The sequence below is a fragment of the Micromys minutus genome (genome assembly GCF_963924665.1).
Source record: "Micromys minutus genome assembly, chromosome: 15".
NCBI classification, from domain to species: domain Eukaryota; kingdom Metazoa; phylum Chordata; class Mammalia; order Rodentia; family Muridae; genus Micromys; species Micromys minutus.
Window position 1 is genome coordinate 1,612,194 of NC_137984.1, and position 22,713 is coordinate 1,634,906.

The window sequence follows — 22,713 nt, forward strand, 5'->3', positions numbered from 1 at the left end:
AGACAAGTAAATATAAGTTCAAAGTTTAAAACACACTTTCCGATACTTCAAGAGTAAAATAACACAGAATAATTTGAAACCACCAAATACTTAGCCCAGAAAATGCAACTTAATTATGGAGTGCAAATAAGCTGGTAATTGCTGAAAGATGTTGTTAAAAGATAGAAATAAAAACTAATCAAATCTAAGGTTTCATTCAAGGCACTTAAAAGGCAAAAGAAGAAATAAAAATAAAAGCGGGAAATTAATGGCATAGAAAATAAAACATTAGAATTAAGAAAATAGAAAGCTGATTCTTCAGACAAATGGGCAGCTCACAAATGGAGAAGGCAGAGTGTGTTAAGCAAACACAGGAGCAGGACTAGGAATGAAAAGCCCATAGCTACTAGAGACCATGCAGATTCAAAACAGAACATGAACACACTAGAATCCCACGGCAGCTATACACTAAATACTCAGATGAAGTGGCAAATAAATCTAGAGCAAAATTATCTCAAAAACAAAACCATAGACTTCCAAAGAATTCCATCAAGTGAAGTAAATCGGTAGTTCACAGTTTATCTCCTGCCAAATGTTAAAGTCTACCATTAATTCAAGGACCCCGGCAAACAAAACTTCCCAAAGCACAGGAAAAGAAGGGAGGGGGCCCAGGTTTATCTTATAAAACTGGAAAACAAAACAAACAAAATAACCTTGAGTGTAATACTCCAGGGCTAACAGTAATGTTTGTTGTTTTTAAGGTTTGCTTTCAGTTTTGTGTTGTGCATGTGTACCTATCTCGGTGAACTGAAGGCCTGCAGAGGCCAGAAGAAGTTGCTCTGAAGCTGCAGCTACAAGGAGCTTGCAAGCTACCTACCCAGGGGTGTGGGACCAAACCCTCTGCAAGAGCAGTGTGTGCTCTTGACATACAGCTATCTTCAACATCTTAGCCACTTTTCCAGCTTTTCTAAGAGTTCCTTCTCTCCTTCCTTTCTTTCTCCCTTTGCTCATTCCTCCCTTCCTTCTTTCCTTCCTCCCTTTCTTCTTTTCTTCTTTCCTTCTTTCCTTCCTTCCTTCCTTCCCTCCTTCCTTCCTTCCCTCCTTCCTTCCTTCCCTCCTTCCTTCCTTCCTTCCTTTTTTCTCTCCTTCCTCCCTTTCTTCTTTCCTTCCTCCCTGCCCCTGCCTCCCTCCATCCTTTTTATTTGGATATAAGACAACCCTTTAATAGAAATGAGGAAGTTTATATAAAATGTTATCAAATGTATTGAAACATGGAGGACTTAAGACTCTGGAAGATCTGGTTTTGATACAGAGGAAGAGAGGGCAGAGTGCAGATGTCTGCATTTCTCCTCTCTGTATGCTTGAACTATCACCTAGTTAAATGTTTTAATTAAAAGGAAAATGGGGAGGAAAAATTTAAAACATGCCTATAATATTAGTTTTGGAGTTTTGTTTGTTTTGTTATTTTTATTTATTTATTTTTATTTGAAAAGTAAGAATTAAAATGGGTCTGGAAGCAATTTCTCTACTTCCTGTAAGCTCATGATACACATGTTTGTATATCTGTACATTTCAAGGGGGGACTGAAGATTTTATGTTACAATTTCCAAAATTCTTACTTTTCACTTCTGAGATCACACCCTGGGAAACAATGATTTAAAGTGTTTCTTCATCTATCCTGCATATGGGGAGTTATAGGTTTAATTACTGCTACCATGAGTGAGTTGTTTATCACTTACAGCTCAGGGTACCCCAGGTTTTATTTACCCAAGGCTGGAGCATATGCTTTCTGGATCCTTTGCCATTTGCTTGTTCAGTGTTGCCATCATACTAGCAGCTCCTTTTCTTGTTCATGATGGTTAACATGGCAGTAGGTCCACATGTGGAGGGTGATATGGGATGATTTAGATCTCTATCCACAACTGTTTTAACGAAGGGATCTTTTCTCACCACTCATTTGCTTTCCTCAAAGGGCACTCTCTCACTGTTCTTACTCCAGAGGGGTGGGGCCACTCTGCGGGAAGGGATGATAGACAGCAGAGAAGTATCTTTCTGTTCTCATGGTAGACTCTGATCCTTGACCTTCTTCCTTGTTCCAGGGTGTCTTTGTATTTTATAGTCTGTGGATTAATACCCTGCTTTATTCTCTTCTGTATGGGATGTGAAGAAATAACTAGAAAATCAAGGGACAAGAAATACCCATAGAGCCATATTAGTATGGTACAGAAGGATGTCTATCCTGTAGATGAAAATCCTCGTTCTTCTCCTTTATAGACTGCCATCCTACTTCTAATTCCCCAGCGACCTGCCCTTCAGTCTCAGTACTATCTTGTAAAGAATGACCAGTCCTTTGGCAAAAATTCAAATTTAATTTAAGTAACATACGTATAAAATATATATTTCTTACACTATATTTTACTTTAACCACTGGAAAAATATTTGGAGGGCCTCCAACAGTCTACTAGTTATGGTCGGAGGTGGGAAAGACACTCTGCTTAACTTAATAGGCCATGGTACACATGCCTTTTCTCTTGGCCTAGGATGGAAGCTTCCAGGGCTACACCAACATCTACAGTTCCTAGATAGATCTGCAGAAGTTTGAGATTCTCTATTCTCTTTATTGTAAAGTGTCTACTTGGTGGCTCTTCTCTCTGAATTGTCTGACTGGTAATGACAATGTTTTATTTGTAGTTTTTATTTTCACAGAACACAGCATGTCCAGATTTAAAATTAATGCTATCAACTGACTTTCTTAGTGAACAGAAACTTGAATAACCAAAAATTACCCCATGTTTTACTTTATTCTACCCAGTATTTTGTGATTTTTATATAGTTGGTACCTTCTATACAGTTAATGAAGATTAAACACTAGTTGTCTCTCTTATGCCTTGTATACAGTTAGTAACTACTAAACACTCCATGCCCAGACACTGACAATAAAACTAGAAATCTATAATAATTCTTATACAGATATTAAGGATAAATAAAACATTTATCTTGACACCTATATAGGGTAGTTGAACAGAGAAGAACACACAGAAGTCTCTCTCTCTCTCTCTCTCTCTCTCTCTCTCTCTCTCTCTCTCTCTCTCTCTCTCTCTCTCTCTCTCTCTCTCTCTCTGCCTGTAGGTTGAGGTCCCTTTAAAGTATTTGTGTGAGTCTAAATGTTCTGTATGATGTTTATTAGCTTTAGATAGTAATCTTGGAAATCACAGTAGGAGAAGACATTGGATGAGATTTGGGGAATTAGATTTCTGTCTCTTTCTATCCAGGCAGTGATCTCAGAATCTTCCTCTTCTGAGACACACCTCATTTCTTTGTTCAGTTTTATTTGTTATATTCTCATTATTTGGATTTCTGAGCTCCCTTATTTTTACTAATTGGAATTAGTGTATGGCTTAAAAATATTTCCTCCCATTCAATAAGCAATTCTCTTAACTTCCTCCTTTTCTAAACAGAAGATTTTTAGTTTTATGTACGTACTCTCCTTTTTCTTTCTTTTTTTTTTTTTTTTTGATACATTTGCTTTTTCTGATTTATTGTTAAAAGAAAATCACGTGACCATATGTGTGGCATTCTTCCTTTATGTTTTCTGTATCTGTTTTATAACTCCCTCATCTCTATTTAAGTTTTTAATCCCCAACTAGTTCATTCTCTGCTAGGGAAATTAAATACCCAAGGCTGAGGAATATTTAAAGAAATGAGTTTTATTTAGCTCACAACTATGGAGAGTAAAATTCCAAAATTAGATGTCACTGTTAATACAGTGTTCTAAAGCTCAATGAACTGCTGGCATCTCAGTGGGAGTTCCTGTCAGAGAATGAGATTGTGTGATAAAGATAAGAGTATGAGGACAGGGAGGTTTATTTTCTTACATCAACCTCTTGTGAAAACTAGTTGGATCCTACAATAAAATGCTAGATCCTCCCAAAGCAACATTTTGATGACTGTTTAATTCTACTTTATATTTTTTCTGGCTAAATTTATTCTTAAGGATTTATTTCATTTTCCTCCTTTTTAAATTTACCTATCTCTTAGTAAGTAGAACTGGTTTGGGGTTTTGACTTCATTTGTTTATTTTGTCTTTATTTTATTTCCTTTTCAGATCAGCTATTATTACAGATAGGTAGGTTATTATCTAGAAGGGCTTTGATTTTGAAAAATGTTGTTTTAATTCCCCTGCATTTTATCATATGAAGCATGATGTAGAATGACTAAGTAGCGGTAATACTAAAAGTTTTGCCTCACGGTGTCACCGCCTTGTGGTAAAATCAGCTAAGGTCCATTCTTTGCACAGTAGCTCAAGACCATAAAACAAGTCACCACCAACCACAGTTCCCTGTGAAAAGTTGGAGGCCTCATCCCTACTGTGTGATGTAATTGTATCCTTTACCCGCAGCTCTAATAATGACCAATCTACCTCTGTGAGACCAACACCGGAAACCACACAGTGGTGAGATCATATGGCTTTTGTCTTTTTGAGCCTGGCTGATAGATATTTAAGGCAGTGACCCATATGTTTGCTCAAACTGTCTTAGTTGTTAGTGGGTGCATAGTATTCCATTGGATACAAACATACTGGTTTCCATGACCAGATTTAGTGCCTTTCAATTTTAGATATTAATTTTTAGTTGACTTAATGTTCCCTCTACAATGATACATGATATTTTTATTCCCAATATCAAGGAAGTTGTGGTATGCATAATAGCTGCCTTATAAAGTACTTGTTTTTTGACTTATTAAACACGTTTATATTGTCATTGTTTCTTTAATATTACATTTATTTTTTGAGCATCTTCTAAAAATATGAATAAATGTATATAGGAAGATGAATGAAATTCTCTCTGTCCTCAAATCAGGAATAAACATTTATTTTTTGATACTTGTCTTGCTCAGAAAAAACAAGGGTTTCCTAAATATTTTCTATAGAATTTCCTCATTTCCTTTATTTTATTCTGTTCCTCATGGTATTATTTTCTCATATATTATTTCCTTTCATATTACTCCTATTACAAATAATTTATCATTTACTTTATATATCTCTGGGATCCAAGGTGGCAGAAATCTTTTGATTCACTGTAAGACAGTGAATCAATAGGAATCATGCAGTTATGCGATTAAACATTAAAGCCTTGCTAACAAATGTTTGTTTAGAAATATGAGCATATGTTACATTCAATATTAAAATTTTCTTTCTACAACTGGATGGAACAACACAATCCAAAAGAGAGCTAACTGTAAGGTGATTTTGAAGAATTTTCTACAGAAATAATTTTGAGTCCAAATACAATATGACGTCAGCTATGATGCATATACTATCTAGGCACTTCTTGTTTTCATTTTATAGTTTTATCCCTAAGTAGTAACATAACCATCACTCAAATAGCAATTGGGTCTTTATAAATTTCTATGGTTTTGGGAATTAACACTTATGCTCATGTAATGTAAGTGAGAGTTGATGTTACATTTCAATATAACACTGAAACTGGTGAACAGCGCCTTGTTCCTCTTCCTTGCTGAGGAACTGGCAAGGAACTTCCTTGCATCGTGACTGAGAACTAAACATTTCCCATATCAGCAAATGCAAAAAGTCAGAGAGGATCTAAGGTGCAGTCTATACCAAGTCTGCATGTGAAAACCAGCTTCATTAAACCACTAGTACCCAGTTCAGTTTCTTCATACTCAATACATACTCTTAAGTCAGTGACAAAATGACTATATACTGGAAGCAAAAAGGGCCAGAGATTTTTTATGACCCAACTTTGGGTGTATTTAAAAAGTAATAGCATCAAATGTTACTATAGGTCTAGCCAGCCCAGTGCCTGCCTTGCGACAATAAACCTGTGGTACTCAGAGTCCCTAAATCGATCATGGCCATCACAGTGGAATCAAAAAAATCAATTTTTACGACTTTTTATGTTTTTGTATATTTGGACATTTGACAAAATATTTACCAGATTCTTTCATATTTTAAGTTACCCTCTGGTGGTCTTTGTGTTCTCAACAAGCTAAAAAGTCAGTCATGAACTTGGATTCCCTGGAGCAATTCTGGGATTTTCTGCTGACTCTGCATGCTTTCAGTCTCCCACAAGGATTCACCCAGTCTCTTTATCATTCTTGAATGTATGACGTAGTTCTGTGATCCACTAGTGATCAACTTGATCCATTTCATTTCTTTTTAGTTACTAGTACTTTAAAAAGCCACGACTGGGGCCAGCGAAAAGTGCTTTCCATGGGTGTTTGAGAACCTGAGTTTGCCTCCTGGGTCCTACACAGACTGCTGAATCAAGTTGTCCTTTATCATCCATTTGTGTGCAAAAATGTGTTTGCACCTGCACTCACACGTGTCAAACACACACATATGCTAATGATGATAAACATTAAAAAGAAAACAAGGTTAATTTAAAAAAAACTATTTTTAAATTGATACACAGTGATTTTTTTATTTTCAAACACATGACTTTTATAACATTAATATAAGAACAATTCATGTCTATTCTTTAAAAATAGGAAACATGGGCCAGGTAGAGGGAAGAGAATAAAGCTGTATATCACCCATTTAACCACAAATAATTTATAATGTTGTTGTCTGTCTACCACTTATTCTTCTTACACTAACACTTTTTCCACAACTCTGTCTTTTCAGTGCAACTGATCTGTAACTTCATATAGCAACCAACTTCAAAGACACATTTTCACACTACTCTCCAAGATTACATACAGTCTTTGAAAGCATATATAACATATATCATTTCTCTGATAACTTGTTATAGTCAGTACCTCGCTCTTAATTTCCACAGTAGTCTAGCACCACAACATGTATAATTTCCTTTTTACAAACTTTATGTAAACATATTGCACCTAATCACCAACATCACGTATGACTTTTACATTTTAAATAGTTTTCTTTGTTGAAAAGATTTTAAATTTAAAATCATGTCAGCTGGCATATTATCTTGGCACATTCTCCCTTCTGGAAGTGTGTAATTTGTCTTCTGAAAATGAGTTATTTCATAAACAGAACAGCACTGCCAGTTACTACTTTACAAAATACAAATGAATATTCTGCATGTATTCAAATAGTCAACTCTTCCAACAAACTCAGGAAATTTATCTGTGATAAATTTATTTCAGGGACATTATAAAGTCTAATATAGAAAAGAAAATAAACAAGTTTTAAGATTATAAAAAACAAGTCGCCAAGGCATAGTTTATCTAGCTGATGAACCCTAACTGAGTTCCCTTCACACTCCATCTCTCTCCCTCCTTCTCTGACAACACAACTCATGGTCTTGTGCCTCAGATCCCTAGGGGAAAAGATTGTTTGTTTCTTGATAGTGATTTTTTGAGTTTGTCTGTCTCCTGTGCTCCTCTCTAGTTCCATCAGGAAAAAAAATGCTGTCTTCTCATTTTGGAAAACCAGGACTAACCATTGTGCTCAAAACTGAAAACATTTGTCAGACAAACTGATAAATTCATTTTGTATTAATAACATTTTGTTTTAACATGAACTAACTTTGGGCTTTTAACAAAGAATAAAATTAATATAAAATGCAGTTTAATGTTAATCCCTTGGTTTAATCTTTGCAAAGTTTATCATTCAGTATATATATATTCTATTTTATCTTACACTCTTCCACATCATATTAACTATAAATGAATAATACATACAGAAATGTATGTCAAATAAACACTATTTTAAACAACAGTAAATTTGTATAATTATATGTATAGTTATACATACACATACAACACATAGAAAACCATACGCTCAGAACAAAGGAGCATATTTATAAAAATACAGTCTTTAAAAACAAGGAGCACAGCATCTCCGAAGTGCTGAGGCTCTCATTTGTATTGCGCATATGTTGTAGACACAGCTCAGAAACTCAATGTGATGCTCATGAATATGCATGAGGGGTAATTAGCTTAGAGAATATCACTTTATCACCTGTCTTGATTCTGCTGCTGTGCTTCAGTAACTTACTGAACAATGTTGGAAATTTCCAGATTCCAGTGAGTCGAAACAGTTCTGTTCATCCATAAGATGTTAGTGTTTGCCATTCCCTTATCATCAGACAGCCTGCCTTTCAAACCTGGATACTAGCCATTCCCTTATCATCAGAGAGCCTGCCTTTCAAACCTGGATATTAGCAGATCGCTTGTAACAGACAATTGCGTGCCATCAGCTGTTTGATATTTTGAGGACTGTCTGAAAACATTAAGGCTTCTTTTTAAAAAAATTTTTTTCTTATTTTATGTATAAAAGTACACTCTCACTGTCCTCAGACACAACTGAGGAGGGCATTGGATCCCAATATAGGTGGTTGTGAGCCACCATGTGGTTGCTGGGAATTGAACTCAGGACCTCTGGAAGAGCAGTCAGTGCTCTTAACTGCTGAGCCATTTCTCTACTCCAGCTTTTTTTCTTTTTAATTCCTTTACATTTTGTACATTCAAACCTTTCACTTTCACAAACCTATTACAGTGGCCAGCTGAGGGTCCCTTTCCTCCTATAATTGCTCGCTTCAGTGTCTCTCATTAAACACTGATATACTTGCCAAGTCTAAAACTATTAATGGCTCCAACTGCTCATTTCCCAATCCCCTAATCTGATTTCAAACGTTATGGGAAGGTCATATCTAACAGTTTTATTCTGTGGTAAGTCTACACACTCCATAAGCCTATGGGACAGAAATACTTGGTTGTTCCCTATGCATCAAAAGTGCCTGCCCTTGTGCCTTTACCAACACTGGCTTTACTCTATCCCCTCTGCCTTCATACATCACTTATCTCCTTATAGATCAGTGAAGATATGAAACTATAGCTCTACAGAAATTCCCAGGTTTCTGAAATATATGAAAAATATGATTATTAGAATAAAAAGGCATAACAGATTTTAAAAAGCAAATGTGAAGGGAGAAACAAAATGAAATCATCCAGAAAGAATGCAGCCTTGAGACAGAGAAAGGTACAGCATGCAATAGATGATTGACAGAGATAACCAGCCAGTCAGACCAATCTTCTCCAAAGCTAGCAATAAAAGATGTGAGGTCACTGCACCTTATATAAGAAAAAAAGAAGAAACTCGGAATATATTTAAGTTATGATTTGCCAATAATCCGACAATCTTATTGAAATAGACACTTTTTTACAATTTTCAAACTGTTAAATTGTACCCACAAATAGAAGAATATTTAGAATAGCTTATAGGACTGGTAAGGTGGCCCAGAAGAGCACTGGCTCTTCTTCCAGAGAATCCAGGTTCAATTTCCAGCAGCCACATGGCAGCTCACAACTGCACATAACTATATAGTTCCAGGGGATCCTATAGCCTAACACAAACATATGTGCAGCCAAAACACCACTGCATATGAAATAAAAATAAACATGTTTTAATAACCTCAAAATTCTAAAATAATATCAAAATGTATAATTTTGTGTTCATTAGAGAATATTTGTAGTTTAGAATCACATGTATACACATATGCATACATACACAGACATATACATTTACACATACATGCACACACATGCACACATGCACACAGTCCATTTCATCAGCCCAGTATTACTCACATACAAATTACAGGCAAAGTCAGTAAATAACAACAAAAATATACACTAATTTTCTTCATGGATGCATGAGTTAAAATTATTGACAAATTCTAACATATCAAGTACAACTATTCACTAAAAGGTTATATATTATTTCTAAGTAAGGTTAATTAAAGGAATAAAATATAAATAATATTTGAAAAATATTTGAAAAATCAATGTTTTAAAATATTAAAGAAATAAATCATAGCAGTTAGGTTTGTGTCTGTAGGGAAAGAAGTTAAGATCATTTCTTAAAAATATTCTCAGCATACTGGGACTAGGAAAACTTCTCTGAATATTTGCTATGAAGCTCTGTTACATAGAAGAAAAGCCTTCCACTACCAATACACTTCAGAGCAATGTTTTCTTCTTAGTTCAGGAAAAATTATAGGATTTCTATTCTCATTACTTTAGTTCAGTGTTGTCCTGCAGAATCAGCCAGCCCTGTTGGGAGGGGACAGGAAACAAAAGTTAACCACACTGAGTGCAATGTACATGAATATTCACTCCAAAGTACTATGCTGTCTATGTGTGGTCACCATTGCAGTCTATTAAAAAAATTGTTACTCAAACAGATAAACAGATTGATCATGGTTAAAGAGTACGACAGGAATATACAAAGTTAATCATTTGAAGATTCTGTCAGAAAGGAATCAGAAGCAGAGGTATAAAATGGGCAATAATTAAGATAGGAACAAATTTTGTAAGAGCTCAAAATACTCAAACTGAACACTCTTGAAATAAAGTAGACTAATCAAGAAATAGACTATGTCTATGAGTCAGAAAATCCAATATTCTTATGCTGACAATTTTAATCACATTGGAATATACATTAAAAGAAATCCTAATAAAACCTGGCTAGCATTCATTCCTTATAAAATGACGCACCTCTTGAAATCATTGGGAATAAAAAAACAACAACAACAACACAGTTGGTTTACTAGACTTCAATACTTTCTACAGGCTTACAATGTATAGACAATGTGGGGTTGCTCAATGTTAACAAGGAGCTCCTTAAATCAGAAGAATCCAGAGTATATCAAGACCATATGATGCTTACAAAAGCAATTCATGTCAAGTCAATAAATCCACACATAGGAATTAGATATTTGTGTACTAAAATATACCATATTCCAAAAGTACATGCAATACATTATAAACCTATGAATAAACTATAAAATTATGGAGCACTTAAAATATTAATAATATATTTGATCTTAGGTAAAGATTTTTAATATACAATACTGAAAGTTTGATACTTGCCAAGGGAAAATTAACAGATTTTATTAAAATTTAAAGATGATGCCTTTAATAAATTAATTTCAGTGCAATAAAAATTTAAATCCTAATATAGTAAAATCAATTATAAAATTATTTGTCTGATCAATGACTCATAACAAGAACATGGTAATATCCTTCAAAAATTAACAAGAATAAATAACTCAACAAAAACAAAAGGCTTAAACATCAAGCACATCTGTGATCCCAGCACTTGCGGAAAATGAGAAAGGAATATCTGGAGTTTAGTCTCAGCTGTATAGCAATTTCTAGACCATCCTGGGCTACATGGGATCTTGCTTCCAAAGCAAACAACGAAAGATTTAATCAGGTTCCCCACCAAGGAAGATGGCAGATAAACTCATTAAATGATGCTTAGCATGGTGACTCAATAGAAAAACTAAAACTGAAAGCAAAATGTCAATATTAGAATATTAAACTTTACAAAATAGTGAGATCCTGTGGGAAAGAATGTACAGAAATAGAACACTCAATTGATAAGAATAAAAAATAGTTTAAATACTTTTTCCATCTGCTAGTGGTTTCTTAAAAATCTCAACCCTAGAGCTATATGTAATCCACTTTTTCCATTTCAGGGTATTTACTTCTAGAGAAATAAAAACACATGTTAATGAAAAACATCATGGAAGAAATGTCAAAGCAGCTGTACTTAGCATACCCTGGGCTGAAATCTCAACCTACAGCCATTCGGTGATAAATGAGTAAACAACTAAAGGGTTTGAAGCGCATCCATGTAGTAAAACTGCATACCAGTTGCAACCAAATATTGATACACACTTCAGAGGAATATCCAAATGCATTCAAGTGTAAGGAGCTGGATAAAAGGAAGCTATGCTAAATTATTAAACTGATAGAAGACTGTTTTATATGCAAACATGTTATTGGTAATCAGATGAAATGGAAGAAAGATGTGAGTGGAGAGGCAAGGAAGAGAACACAAAGAAACTATAGTGTGTTCTCTGCTTTGATTGTCATGGTTTCAAGGTTGTGTTACATCAAAATAGTAGACTTACCTTGGTCTGTAAGGAAGAACATGAGTTTGATCCCTAAGGCTCAAATTAAAAAACTAAACTAAGCATAGTTGCTTGTATTCCCAAGGCTGAGGAAGAAGAGACCAACTTATTCTCAACCCTAGCAGGGAGTTCTTGGCTAGTGGAAGACTGTCTCAGAGTAAAATGGTAGCAGCAGTTAGGAATGATATCTATAATACAGCTCTCTATCTCTCTGTCTCTCTCTGTCTCTCTCTGTCTCTCTCTGTCTCTCTCTGTCTCTCTCTGTCTCTCTCTCTCTCTCTCTCTCTCTCTCTCTCTCACACACACACACACACACACACACACACACAGATTGTAGGGAAATAGGAAAAAGAATTCTTTCTTTTCTCTGTGATGCTTTCTAAGTTCTATCACTGTCAGGTCACTCTGTTCATGTCTAAGCCTGAGCTTTGCTAGAGATCCTTGCACTTGAAGATTTTCATTTAACGCCCACCCATTGCAGTGGAACCTGGGGATGTGTTTGGGAAGAGATTTGGTGTTTGCCTCCATTTCCACACTGAGAATGTAGAGAGGGCTTTCTGGTCACCCTGTAACAATAAAGATGATGAGAGGGAAAGTCAGTGTGTGGGATTAGGTCTCAATTTGCTTCACTTCTGTAGCTCCTAATACTGACAGATGATGTCCTACAGCTCTTGAAGCTTTCATTCATGGAATCAAATTTCTACTCTGTCGTTAATTCTATAGTAACAACCTCTCTTAATTTCTTCTTTTCATTTCTGATATACCAAGGAACTTACCTGCCTCACTTTCTCTACTTTCCTTAACCCGCAAAGAGCAAAGGATTCCTCTCTAAACCATCTTAAACCAGAAGAAACAGTTTCCAGTCATCAAATATGCATTGAAAACCTGTAACTGTAAATTCAGAGTTCGTTCTTATTGTATAGTTCTTAAAGAAAACTCTGTATATGCGTTTCCTTCTGCGATTTACTACCCAATGGTTTAAAATGTGACACCACTTCTTCTACCCACAGGCAACAAGTCCTCAGGGCTTATTAAAAGAAGATGCCAAAGGCTCTCTTCAGAAAAGCTTCAGGATCCTCAATGAAGCCAAGAAGTTAGCAAATGATGTGAAAGGTTAGTGTGGCCAGTGTTTCTATTATGGTAAAGTTAGTAGCATTATAATGGGAGAATACTATGCCACACCATTAAAAAATGAGGTGGTGAGCAGTGACACATACATAATATAAGTGACCTTCTAAGCCTGGCACCACTTAATCCTCAAGCTTCACCAACATTTCATACTTTTAATCTGTTTTCTAAAGTATTGCTGCACCTATATAAAACAGAAATTTTTAGGGTAATCGATCTTTACACTGCCAAACTCCATTTGGTGTGGCTTTAGAGAAATTCAGATTTAAAAAAAAAAAAAAAAAAAAAGAAAAAAAAAAAAAAAACTGAGATAGAAAGATGTGGCAGAAAAGTGTTCCTGCTAATAGATCCTAAAGTCTATAAATATTTACAAAATAGTCTTGTATTTTCTTCCTAATTGAAAATATAAAAGTGCATAAAGTCATTTCTACTCTGATATATCATTAATGTTTGTAAGCATGGTTGCTGTCGATATAAACTATTATATTGATTTCATTCAAGTGTCACCTGTTTTTCAATGCTTTGGTTTCTCTGGTCTCATGCCTTAGTATTGTCTGGATTAGATCTAGCTCCCAACTGTTGCTATGGACCCACACACATGCTGTCATTCTAAGGTGCCATACCTTCACAGTTAGATTCTATTTCCTTAAATGTGCTCATTTTCCTGTACTTTCTTCATCTACACATCTTGTAACAGAGCATCACATTACAGGTTAACAACATTGCGGATGCTGGAGGTAGACAGGGCCAGAGAAGAGCAAGTTCAAGATCAGACAAGTCCTTGAGCTGGGACAAGAATCGCTGGTAGAGGACTTGCCTACTGTGCACAGAATCATAGGCTCCTTCCCTCACTCTTCACTCATTCACTCACATACTCACTCACCACACACTTACTCACACATATACACACACCACCACTGCCACACACCGCTTGCTCACTCACACACTCACTCATATACATATACACACACTCACACACTCATACTCTCAGCACTTAATTACTCACTCACACACTTAATGAACAGTTAGATAACCGTGAGATTTTGAATGGAAAAAATAAAAACATTTTTTGCTGAGATGTCTTCTCTAACAAACAAGAGAATATTTGATTCACACTCAACCTGTCTGTGCAGTCTTTCTCATAGTCCTGTCAAACCACGTCTGTTATGGGCTGTGTACTATTCAGGAGAGACATAAGGTCCTTTTAACATTGAATTTATAATGTATAACATGCTGCCTAGTTCAAATTATAAAAGAATTACTGATTTCAAATAAATAATAAATTATGTGTGAATTACAGCAGAGTTTTTAATTGTTTTACTGGACTTAGAAAACACTAAGTTTGAAACAGTTTAGATTTGGTATGCTTTAAAGTTAAGTAGCTTGGCTCCTTTAGCAACTGATATGAAATTACAAGAGCCACATCTAATATAACTATCACTTTGATACCCAAATGGTTTGGACTGTGCATTACACAAGTTCCTAGTTACATAATTCTGTGGCACTGATAGGATGGTAAAGAGCCATGGTCAGTTTTGTTATTGAACAAGTAGAATTTCTCTAAACCCTTTATAGTCACTCTTCCCTATATGATGAGCATGCTAGAAGCAGTAGAGTTAAAGAGTCTGCTCCCTTACAAAGCCAAACTCTTCATTCAAACATCTGATGTGTTATTCTTCATGAATCTTATCTGTGTTAATTTTGATGTTAAAAGTGGAGGTGACTAGGAATGTGTCTACATGGGTAGAGTATGTGCCTATTATGCATGAGCTCTTGAGTTCCTAGACCCCCACATACTGTGGCTGTGTATACCTGCCGTCTCAGCACTGGAGTGGTAGAGGCAGGAAGATAAGAAGTTCAACGTCACCCTTCATTACTTTGTAAGTTTGAGACCTAAACTATTTAAAACCCTGTCTCAAAAAAATATACAATCTATGAAAATGCTCATATTTTGAGTACTGACTTTGCAGGTGTTCACTTAGATCTCATTCCTGGACTGAGTGACTGAGTGCTTGACATTCCTGACATTTTGCCTAGCCCTGTCCTTGCATTTGTTTCCCCTAAATCCTAATACAAAATTCCATTTTGTTTCATTTGGAAAATCTAAAAATGGGGTGGTAGAAAGGGTTAGGAGACAGAAGTGTTCATTAGTTTACATGTCTTTTTTTGTACTTCAGGTAGTACATTATTTGAAGTAATGAAAACCTACAAACTACTCAAGTAATAATTTCCCCCAGAAAACCAAGCCAGGGCCATGACGAAGATGGGAATGTTTTCTTGCTACGTTATGACATTCTCCTGATTTGTGGCCAATTACACAGGTTATAAAATGGCTGTTAATCAGGGAAATGCCATATATTACCACAAGGAAGTGCTGAAATAGGCCCTGCAGAGCAAAACTCTTGACAGCAGCTATTAAAATAGAGATTTAGTCATTTCTCTCTCTGTGGCGCCCGGAGTTAGGAGAATAAAAATGGTGGGGCCAGCATGCCCTCCATATTTTTAATTTGTTGCTTGTTCAAGTCAGCACAGCTCAGTGTGTTCCTGTACTCTGGTCACAAATGACTTACTGCTGCTCCCTGCCATTTTTATGTTGCCCTTGCCTTGAGGGAGTCTGAACTTGCCAGAGGAGATTTGTTTTACTTTTTAATTTTTGAATATACATCTGTTAAAAGTAAATTTGCCCTGTCACATGTTTGAGCTTTGAAGGTAGTTTCCAACACGTACTTGAAAGCCAGTAGAGATGAAAATCACTGGTGATGGATTTGAGATGAGGGACAAGCTGAGGACTGGAAAAGGGGTCAGAAGATGTATTAACACTGCCAGGTGAATACTGCCTTACAGAGGAACAACAGCTTTTGTCAATAGAGTAGGCTGTTGGAATTCTCACAGAAGGTATACAGGACAAAGAGTGAAGTAGTTCACAGTGTGGAAACTGGCTGAATGCTAAGATTTTATGTGCTTCATTTTAATGAAGTCGCTTTCAATTAATGCACTTCCTGGTTTAGGTCTAATTATTAGCTTTGCCCAGGGAAAGTGAAATTAGTTAATTACTTAGGGAAAAAAAAGTAATCCTTCTATAAACTGGAAATTACTGACATGAAATAAAGACATCATTCTAAGCTCAGGAATAATTAATACACTAATAGTCAATCTGAGAATTCCTAGATATACAGTACTGTGTAAATACAGAACTGGAAAAAAACGATCATTTTAAGATTATCGCACCAGTCAATACCTTTGTTCTGTAGTACATCATGTACTCAGGCAAGTAGTCCACACAACTGTATCAGAAAAATAGAGACAGTGGAGATGGTGCTACTTATGGTTAAGGTTCTATTCTTCCATTACATTATAAAAAGATTTTATTATATATTTTATATCCTTGTTTATAAATAGGAATGTCAAGGTACTGTTAAAATTACATTGAAGAAATAGCAAAATAGTAGCAGCGCTGAGGCATTAGCACTAGGAATGATCTTCCCTGAGAGTGAGACTTGCCTGCTCAGCATCTGCCTCATTTTGTCAGCAACCCTTCAGGAAATACATTAGTGCCATCTTAGCCAGAGACAAGGTCCTACACAATACAAACGGGTGCCCCACCTGCAAGTTACCTAGGCTTCGTTCTTCCTTCAGAACCAGAATCTAGGATTCTAGGAGGTGGAAGGGGATTTACCAGTTGGTTTGGTCATGGTGGGGATAAATACAAATATTTTCAACTTCCTTGTAACTCAGTGATGGTGGGGCTTGAATGAAACCAGAAAGACTTAGCCTATTTAGAAGCTTTTAAGTTCAATTACTTTGATGGCCAAAACAAAAGAAGTCTACAGGCTCTCAGGCAGGAATAGGATGTAGGTCTCAAGTCTTGTCATTTAATTTCATTAATCTAGATGTGGAAAGAGCTACCTCTCTCCACATCTTAAACATTTAGAGACCCTGTCACCAGACATGTGCACACCCCCCTGCTATGATCTCCTGGTGGGAAGACATGCACAGCATTGAACAGGGGCCTGTCAAATACTATAAACATTCATAGAAGACCTAATTTGGATGCTGTCTGCTTCATCAATGAGTGCTATGTAAATAATGTAAAATGTATAAATATTGTGTGTGTGTGTGTGTGTGTGTGTACTTCCAAATCTATAGGAGATTAGAATAGAATAAGAAACTGAAATTAAAGCCTTATATTTAAAAGAGATGTTTTCATCTTGAGGGGAAAAAAATGAGAAACCCACAAACTAAACTAAGATTGTGGTAAGACTCATTGGATTTTCTGTGCTTGGATCAGAAAGAATTGTGGTCCAGGGATGCTCTACCATGCCAACAATATGATCTCAACTTTGTCTCTGATTTATCATGACAGTTGATTGACAGCACAGCAAATATACATCTTGAAGGCCTCATATATCTGAGGAATTATAAAACTGTATACTATAGACACTCATATATTCATGTGATATATGTTATATTTATAAATTAATATATATAATTCAGTGCATTTTCTGTATATAAATGAACCTGTTTAGTATCAACTCTGGAAAAATTAAATTTCTTCTGCTAAAAGACCAATGTGGCTAATATGTCCTTCTCTTTTAAAATTATTTTCTAGATAGGTAAAGAAAGAATATTTGAAATATTGGAGAAAAAAATCATCACTTTAGTTAAAGTAAGCTAAATCTTTGCAGGTTGCATCGAAATTTTAAAGGAAAAATGGACTATTAAGGGTTGGTGATAGGTTCTCCTGTTAACATTTCAATTTTAAAGTTTACATTTAATAGCCATGTCATATCGCCCTTTCTCCTGTGTGACAGGGTGTCTCTTAGTGTACATAAGACTTTCAACACAGCAAAATAAACAGTACAAATAATCAATAATCAAGTAAAGTCAATGATCAAGAATAATGTAAAATGTTTCTTTCATTGGTTTAACAAAGAATTGTATGTTCTAAAAGAAGGTATATGTGCACACATTTAAGAAAGAAAAACCTTACAAAACAATGACAACGTGCAGAATTTATCTATACATTGGGAATCTCAATAAATAATTATATAAGTATATTTGGTTGCAAAAAAATGTACATTTCAGCAGAAACAGCTGCAAAAACTTTGAGGAAAATGACTTCAGGGGGAAGTGAAGCCACCAGGTTTCTACACTTATTCATAGTCTTTTGGTGTTATTCAGTTTCAAAACCCCATTCACTGTTTTCCAAAATAATGCAAGATTTGAAATGAATAAGAACAGAGCACCCTGACTGAAGGTCCCATTCCTTTGTTTTAGTTACTAAGTGCAGTAAGTAAGCAAATGATCACAAGTCTCTATTTACAGGGAAGTGGTTCCCGAATTCACTGCCCAAACCAGTTGAGCTCTCTCCAAATAATTCCTATGTCAGAGACTTCCACATAATTTCTATGCATCTTGCCCCAGAGAACACCAAAAGGAAATTCCAAGAACTTGAAACTATCATGAGCCCTAGATAGGATGTAGAAAACCCATGGCACCATCCCAGGAACTTGGAAAACCTGAGAAAGAGCAACTGTAGATGTTCCAACCACTGTCCAGGGAGCTGCTTTGGCTAGGACTTTCTGGTGTGGCTAGGAATCACTGTGCTGGCAACAGAAGAAGCTGTGTTGGTGGTTGGTACATTCTCTCTCTGTCTCTCACTCTCTGTCTCTGTCTCTCTCTCTCTCTCTCTCTCTCTCTCTCTCTCTCTCTCTCTCTCTCTCTCTCCCTCCCTTCCTCCCTCTCTCTCCCTCCCTCCCTTCCTCCCTCTCTCCCCCTCCCTCCCTCTCTTTCCCTCCCTCCCTCCCTCCCTCCCTCCATCTCTCTCTTTCCCTTCCTTCCTCCCTCTCTCTCTCCCTCCCTCTCTCTTTCTCTCCCTCCCTCTCTGTCTTCCTCCCTCTGCTTTTGGAGTGCTTCAGCATTCCTCACTTTATGAGCTGCACCTGTAGCCAGCTCATGCCTGAAATAGGATCTTCTATGAAAAAGTGGAAAGAGAAGGAGAGAGAGAGAATATGAGAGAGCTCTAGAGAGCAAGAGCCAGAGAGTCAGAGCTAGGGAAAGGAGGGGAAGCTTGAGGCTTGAATGCAACCTTCAGAAAGAAGACAGAGAAAATGTGACAACTGTTACTGGATGTTGTTTTGTGCAGAAAGGGAAAGGCATACCTATCCATGCAGCTTGTGGAGAACAAGAGTTCTTCAAAATGTAGAAGAGTTAGATAAGATGTTTAATGTAGATGACTCTGTTTCCTCCTCTGTGTTATAATCCAATCCGGACCCCATGCATTCTTTGTCCATTAGGCCTCAGGTAGCTGCCATACTCACCTTTCTCATTTTTGCAGTTCTTGTGTATTACACCTCAGACTCTGCTTCACTGTGTCCAACCGTTGTTTACCCATCCTGTTCCCCTTACTTCAGGATGTTCCAGAAACTAAGTGAACATTGTCAGGCTGTATAATTGAGGAAAAGCCAGAGTCAAATAGCTAAAACATAAAGATCTGAACACATAGAGTATATGACTTACATTTGAATTTTACATCCATTTTTTTATTTTCTAGTACAGAAAACAAAAAAATGAAAATAATAATATTGAAATGCAATTTGAAGACCATTAGCCATAATATTCCTCAGTAACTCTCCTGAAAAATATGGGCAGATTATTTCTTTGCTATGAGAATGCAGAAAATGCTATATATCCCCCAGTGATGCTCTCAAATTAATGGCTTTCTAAAAAAACTATACCTGAATTTCTTGCTTGCTACAGAATTTGAATATTTTGTTGTTTATAAAAAATTAAAACCAGTCAGGATGGTAAGCGATGAAATATTTAAGGTTTTATTTCCTTAACCAAGGAAGACTCCAAGGTTCTCCGTGACAGTGTAATGCCTTAATCCTGGGAATTCACAGGGTTGCTGCCCTTACCAGCAGACCAGCTCCATTTCTCAAAGAAAGCTTTGGTAACCCACTTAGTAACTTTAATTTAGAACCAGTAGTGGAGGCTAAAGAAAAGAAGAGCTATGATTGGCAGAGAAGATTCAGTGACTTGCAAACTATATTTGAGAGGCTAGAGTCAAAAATAGTAATATATTAGTGATAGAAATGGGCAGAGTGATATTTTTAAAATGTACTTTGCTGGCCTAGTTTATGCTTTGTTTTCTGTACAGTTGGATCATAGGCTTGCGTCATCCAAAGTGAAGCACTTTAAAGAAAATGATATCATTATATTTGTATAGTATTCACTATAGACATGGCTGTATGTGCATTATGACAGTGGTTTAATTGGTCTGCCTATAAATGCCTTTATGTGCATTGGAGTGGATCATTAATGTGTTCAGTACTCGTTCATATCCAGAACACTGCTAGCTCACAATTCCTTCCCTTTGCATTCCTTCTAGAAGGTGGTCAATGGAAAACAGGCTGGTGATTCTTCAGCTGTTTACTGTTGATGAAGATCCTACAACAGCCCTATGCTTAGCCATGAGATGGGCAGGCACAGGCAGGTTAAAACAATCTGGCTCTTTTCTGAGGAACACATTCTCCCTGACCTGCTCACTTTGGATACATGTAACAATGAAAATAACAATCCTAATGTTGGCAAGTAATGCCAAAATTTAACTCTTCCTAGTATTTAAATATACTTTTTAAATACTTAAGGAACAGCAATTGTATGCACAGAGAAGGATTTACCTAGTAGAACCAGATACAAAATAAGAACTTTAGTTTTCTGTTTTTGAAGCTGCCAGTTACTGCCCCCATTGATTCCTAGTTTCTGTTGTAAATGTAGTGATGTTGTCTAGTATATTTTTTCCTAAACTAGTTCCCAACCTCTGCCCTGACAAATTATTACATGTATATCATTATACGTATGGTCTACACCTTTGTTACTTTTCTGTTGATGTGATAAGACAGCAGGGAAATGTATAGTAGAAATAGTTTGTTTGGCACTTATAATTACAGAGGATTCCAGCAGCCACAGTGCTGGAACAATAGCAGAGAACCCACAACATGAGACACAGCCAGCAAGTAGAGAGTGGGAGACACCAGGAATGGTATGAGCTGTTAAAACCTTAAAGCACATTCCCAGTGGTGCACATCCTTCAACAAGGCCACACCTTCAAATCCTTCTTCTACAGTTCTACCAAATGAGGAATAAGCACTCAAATATATGATCCTATGGGGACCATTCTCATCCAAACCACAACATTGTTTCTTACTTATTCATGAAAAAGTTTTAAGGATCATTATATATCCACATATATTCATATAATTCATCTTAAAGGCTGCATAGTTCATATTATTCTATGGGTATGCCATATTGGTGTAAAATATGCTTAGCTTAATTACGTAACAACAGTATCTTTTTCTTCTATGACAAAGATCTAACGTGTATCCTAGATGATATATATTAGTAAACTTTTAGAGGTTTTGTTCTGTATATCTTACACCAGCTTACCTAATTTTTTTTATCTCTGCATCATAAGTGCTGAGGTTTAAGGCTTGTGCCACACATGTAATAATGGGGCACATTTCACAGTAGAACTGTTCCTAGGCCTGGGGACAAAGATCAGTGCTAAAGCACTTGTTTAACATGTGTGAGTCCTGAATTCACTCCCAAGTACTGAAAAAAAAAATGCCAAACCAAATTCATGTTTATTGAAAACTCCAATAAATATAGGTGCTCTTAAAAAGACAGAATTGTCATTTTTTAATTCCAACATTCTTGTGAGCACTTGATACTATCAAACTTGCCCCTTCCTTTTTATTATTTGCTTGAGAATTTTATACAATATGTTTTGATCATATCCACGCTCTCCCTAAACTCCTCTCAGATCCATAACCCAATTCTTTACCCACTTAATTCCATTTTTAAAACCCATAAAATTCTGCAAATTCAGTTTGTGCTGGCCATTTACTCTCCAGTGGAGCATGGATGTCCTGCCAGAAGCCCTAATGAAAACTGTCTTTCCATCTTCTAAAGTTGCCAGCATATCCTCACCCATGGGTGAGGCTTTGTTCATATCTCCTTCCCATGCTGGGGCTTTATCTAGCTGAAGCTTGTGCAGTTCTGATGCACAATACCACAATCACTGTGAGCTCATACGTGCAGCTTTCTTCTTGTTTGTGGGAAATGCTGTTTCTTTGTGATCTCATCCTCACCCCCTTTATCTCTCATCATCTTTTTGTTCCTTCTTCCTCAGTGAGCCTTGGGAAAAAGGATAGGATATAGATGCCCGTGTTCTGCAGAATCTTAGTCTCTGTACCTTGACCAATCATGTGTCTCTGCTTTAATTACCATCTATTACAAAAGGAAACTAGAAGAGCTTCTAATGAAGGTTGAGAGAAACACTAATCTCTGTCTATAGTAATTATATCCTTAGTACCCAGTTTAATATTATATCAATCTAGTAGGATCATAATAGTAGGTTCTCTCCTAGGGCCAATGATCTGTCTAGCTGAAGCTTCTTAGTTACAATAATGGTAACCAGGTATGAATTTCATCTCAGAAAGTGAAGTGGGTATTAAATCCAAGCAGATAGTATTTAGTTACTACCATTACATTTTGCCACCATTGCACTTTGGGCTGTCTTGCCAAGCTAGTTGTCAATATAGCTAATGGTGGCCACAGGTGGTTAAGATTGATGATTGCTTTCAGTCTTTAAATGTGTGTGTTTTATTTGAAATACCATAGAAGTCAGAAA

At 36.3% G+C, this 22,713-nt stretch overlaps 1 protein-coding gene across 1 annotated transcript in view; it reads left to right on the forward strand.

The window, feature by feature from the left end:
* The window catches only part of LAMA2 (laminin subunit alpha 2), a 551,725-nt gene that overhangs the window by 445,193 nt on the left and 83,819 nt on the right, over positions 1-22,713 (forward strand). The window contains exon 41 of the mRNA XM_080929510.1: positions 12,902-13,004. Coding sequence (XP_080785636.1) covers positions 12,902-13,004 — 103 coding nt within the window. The remainder of the gene's footprint in view (positions 1-12,901; positions 13,005-22,713) is intronic.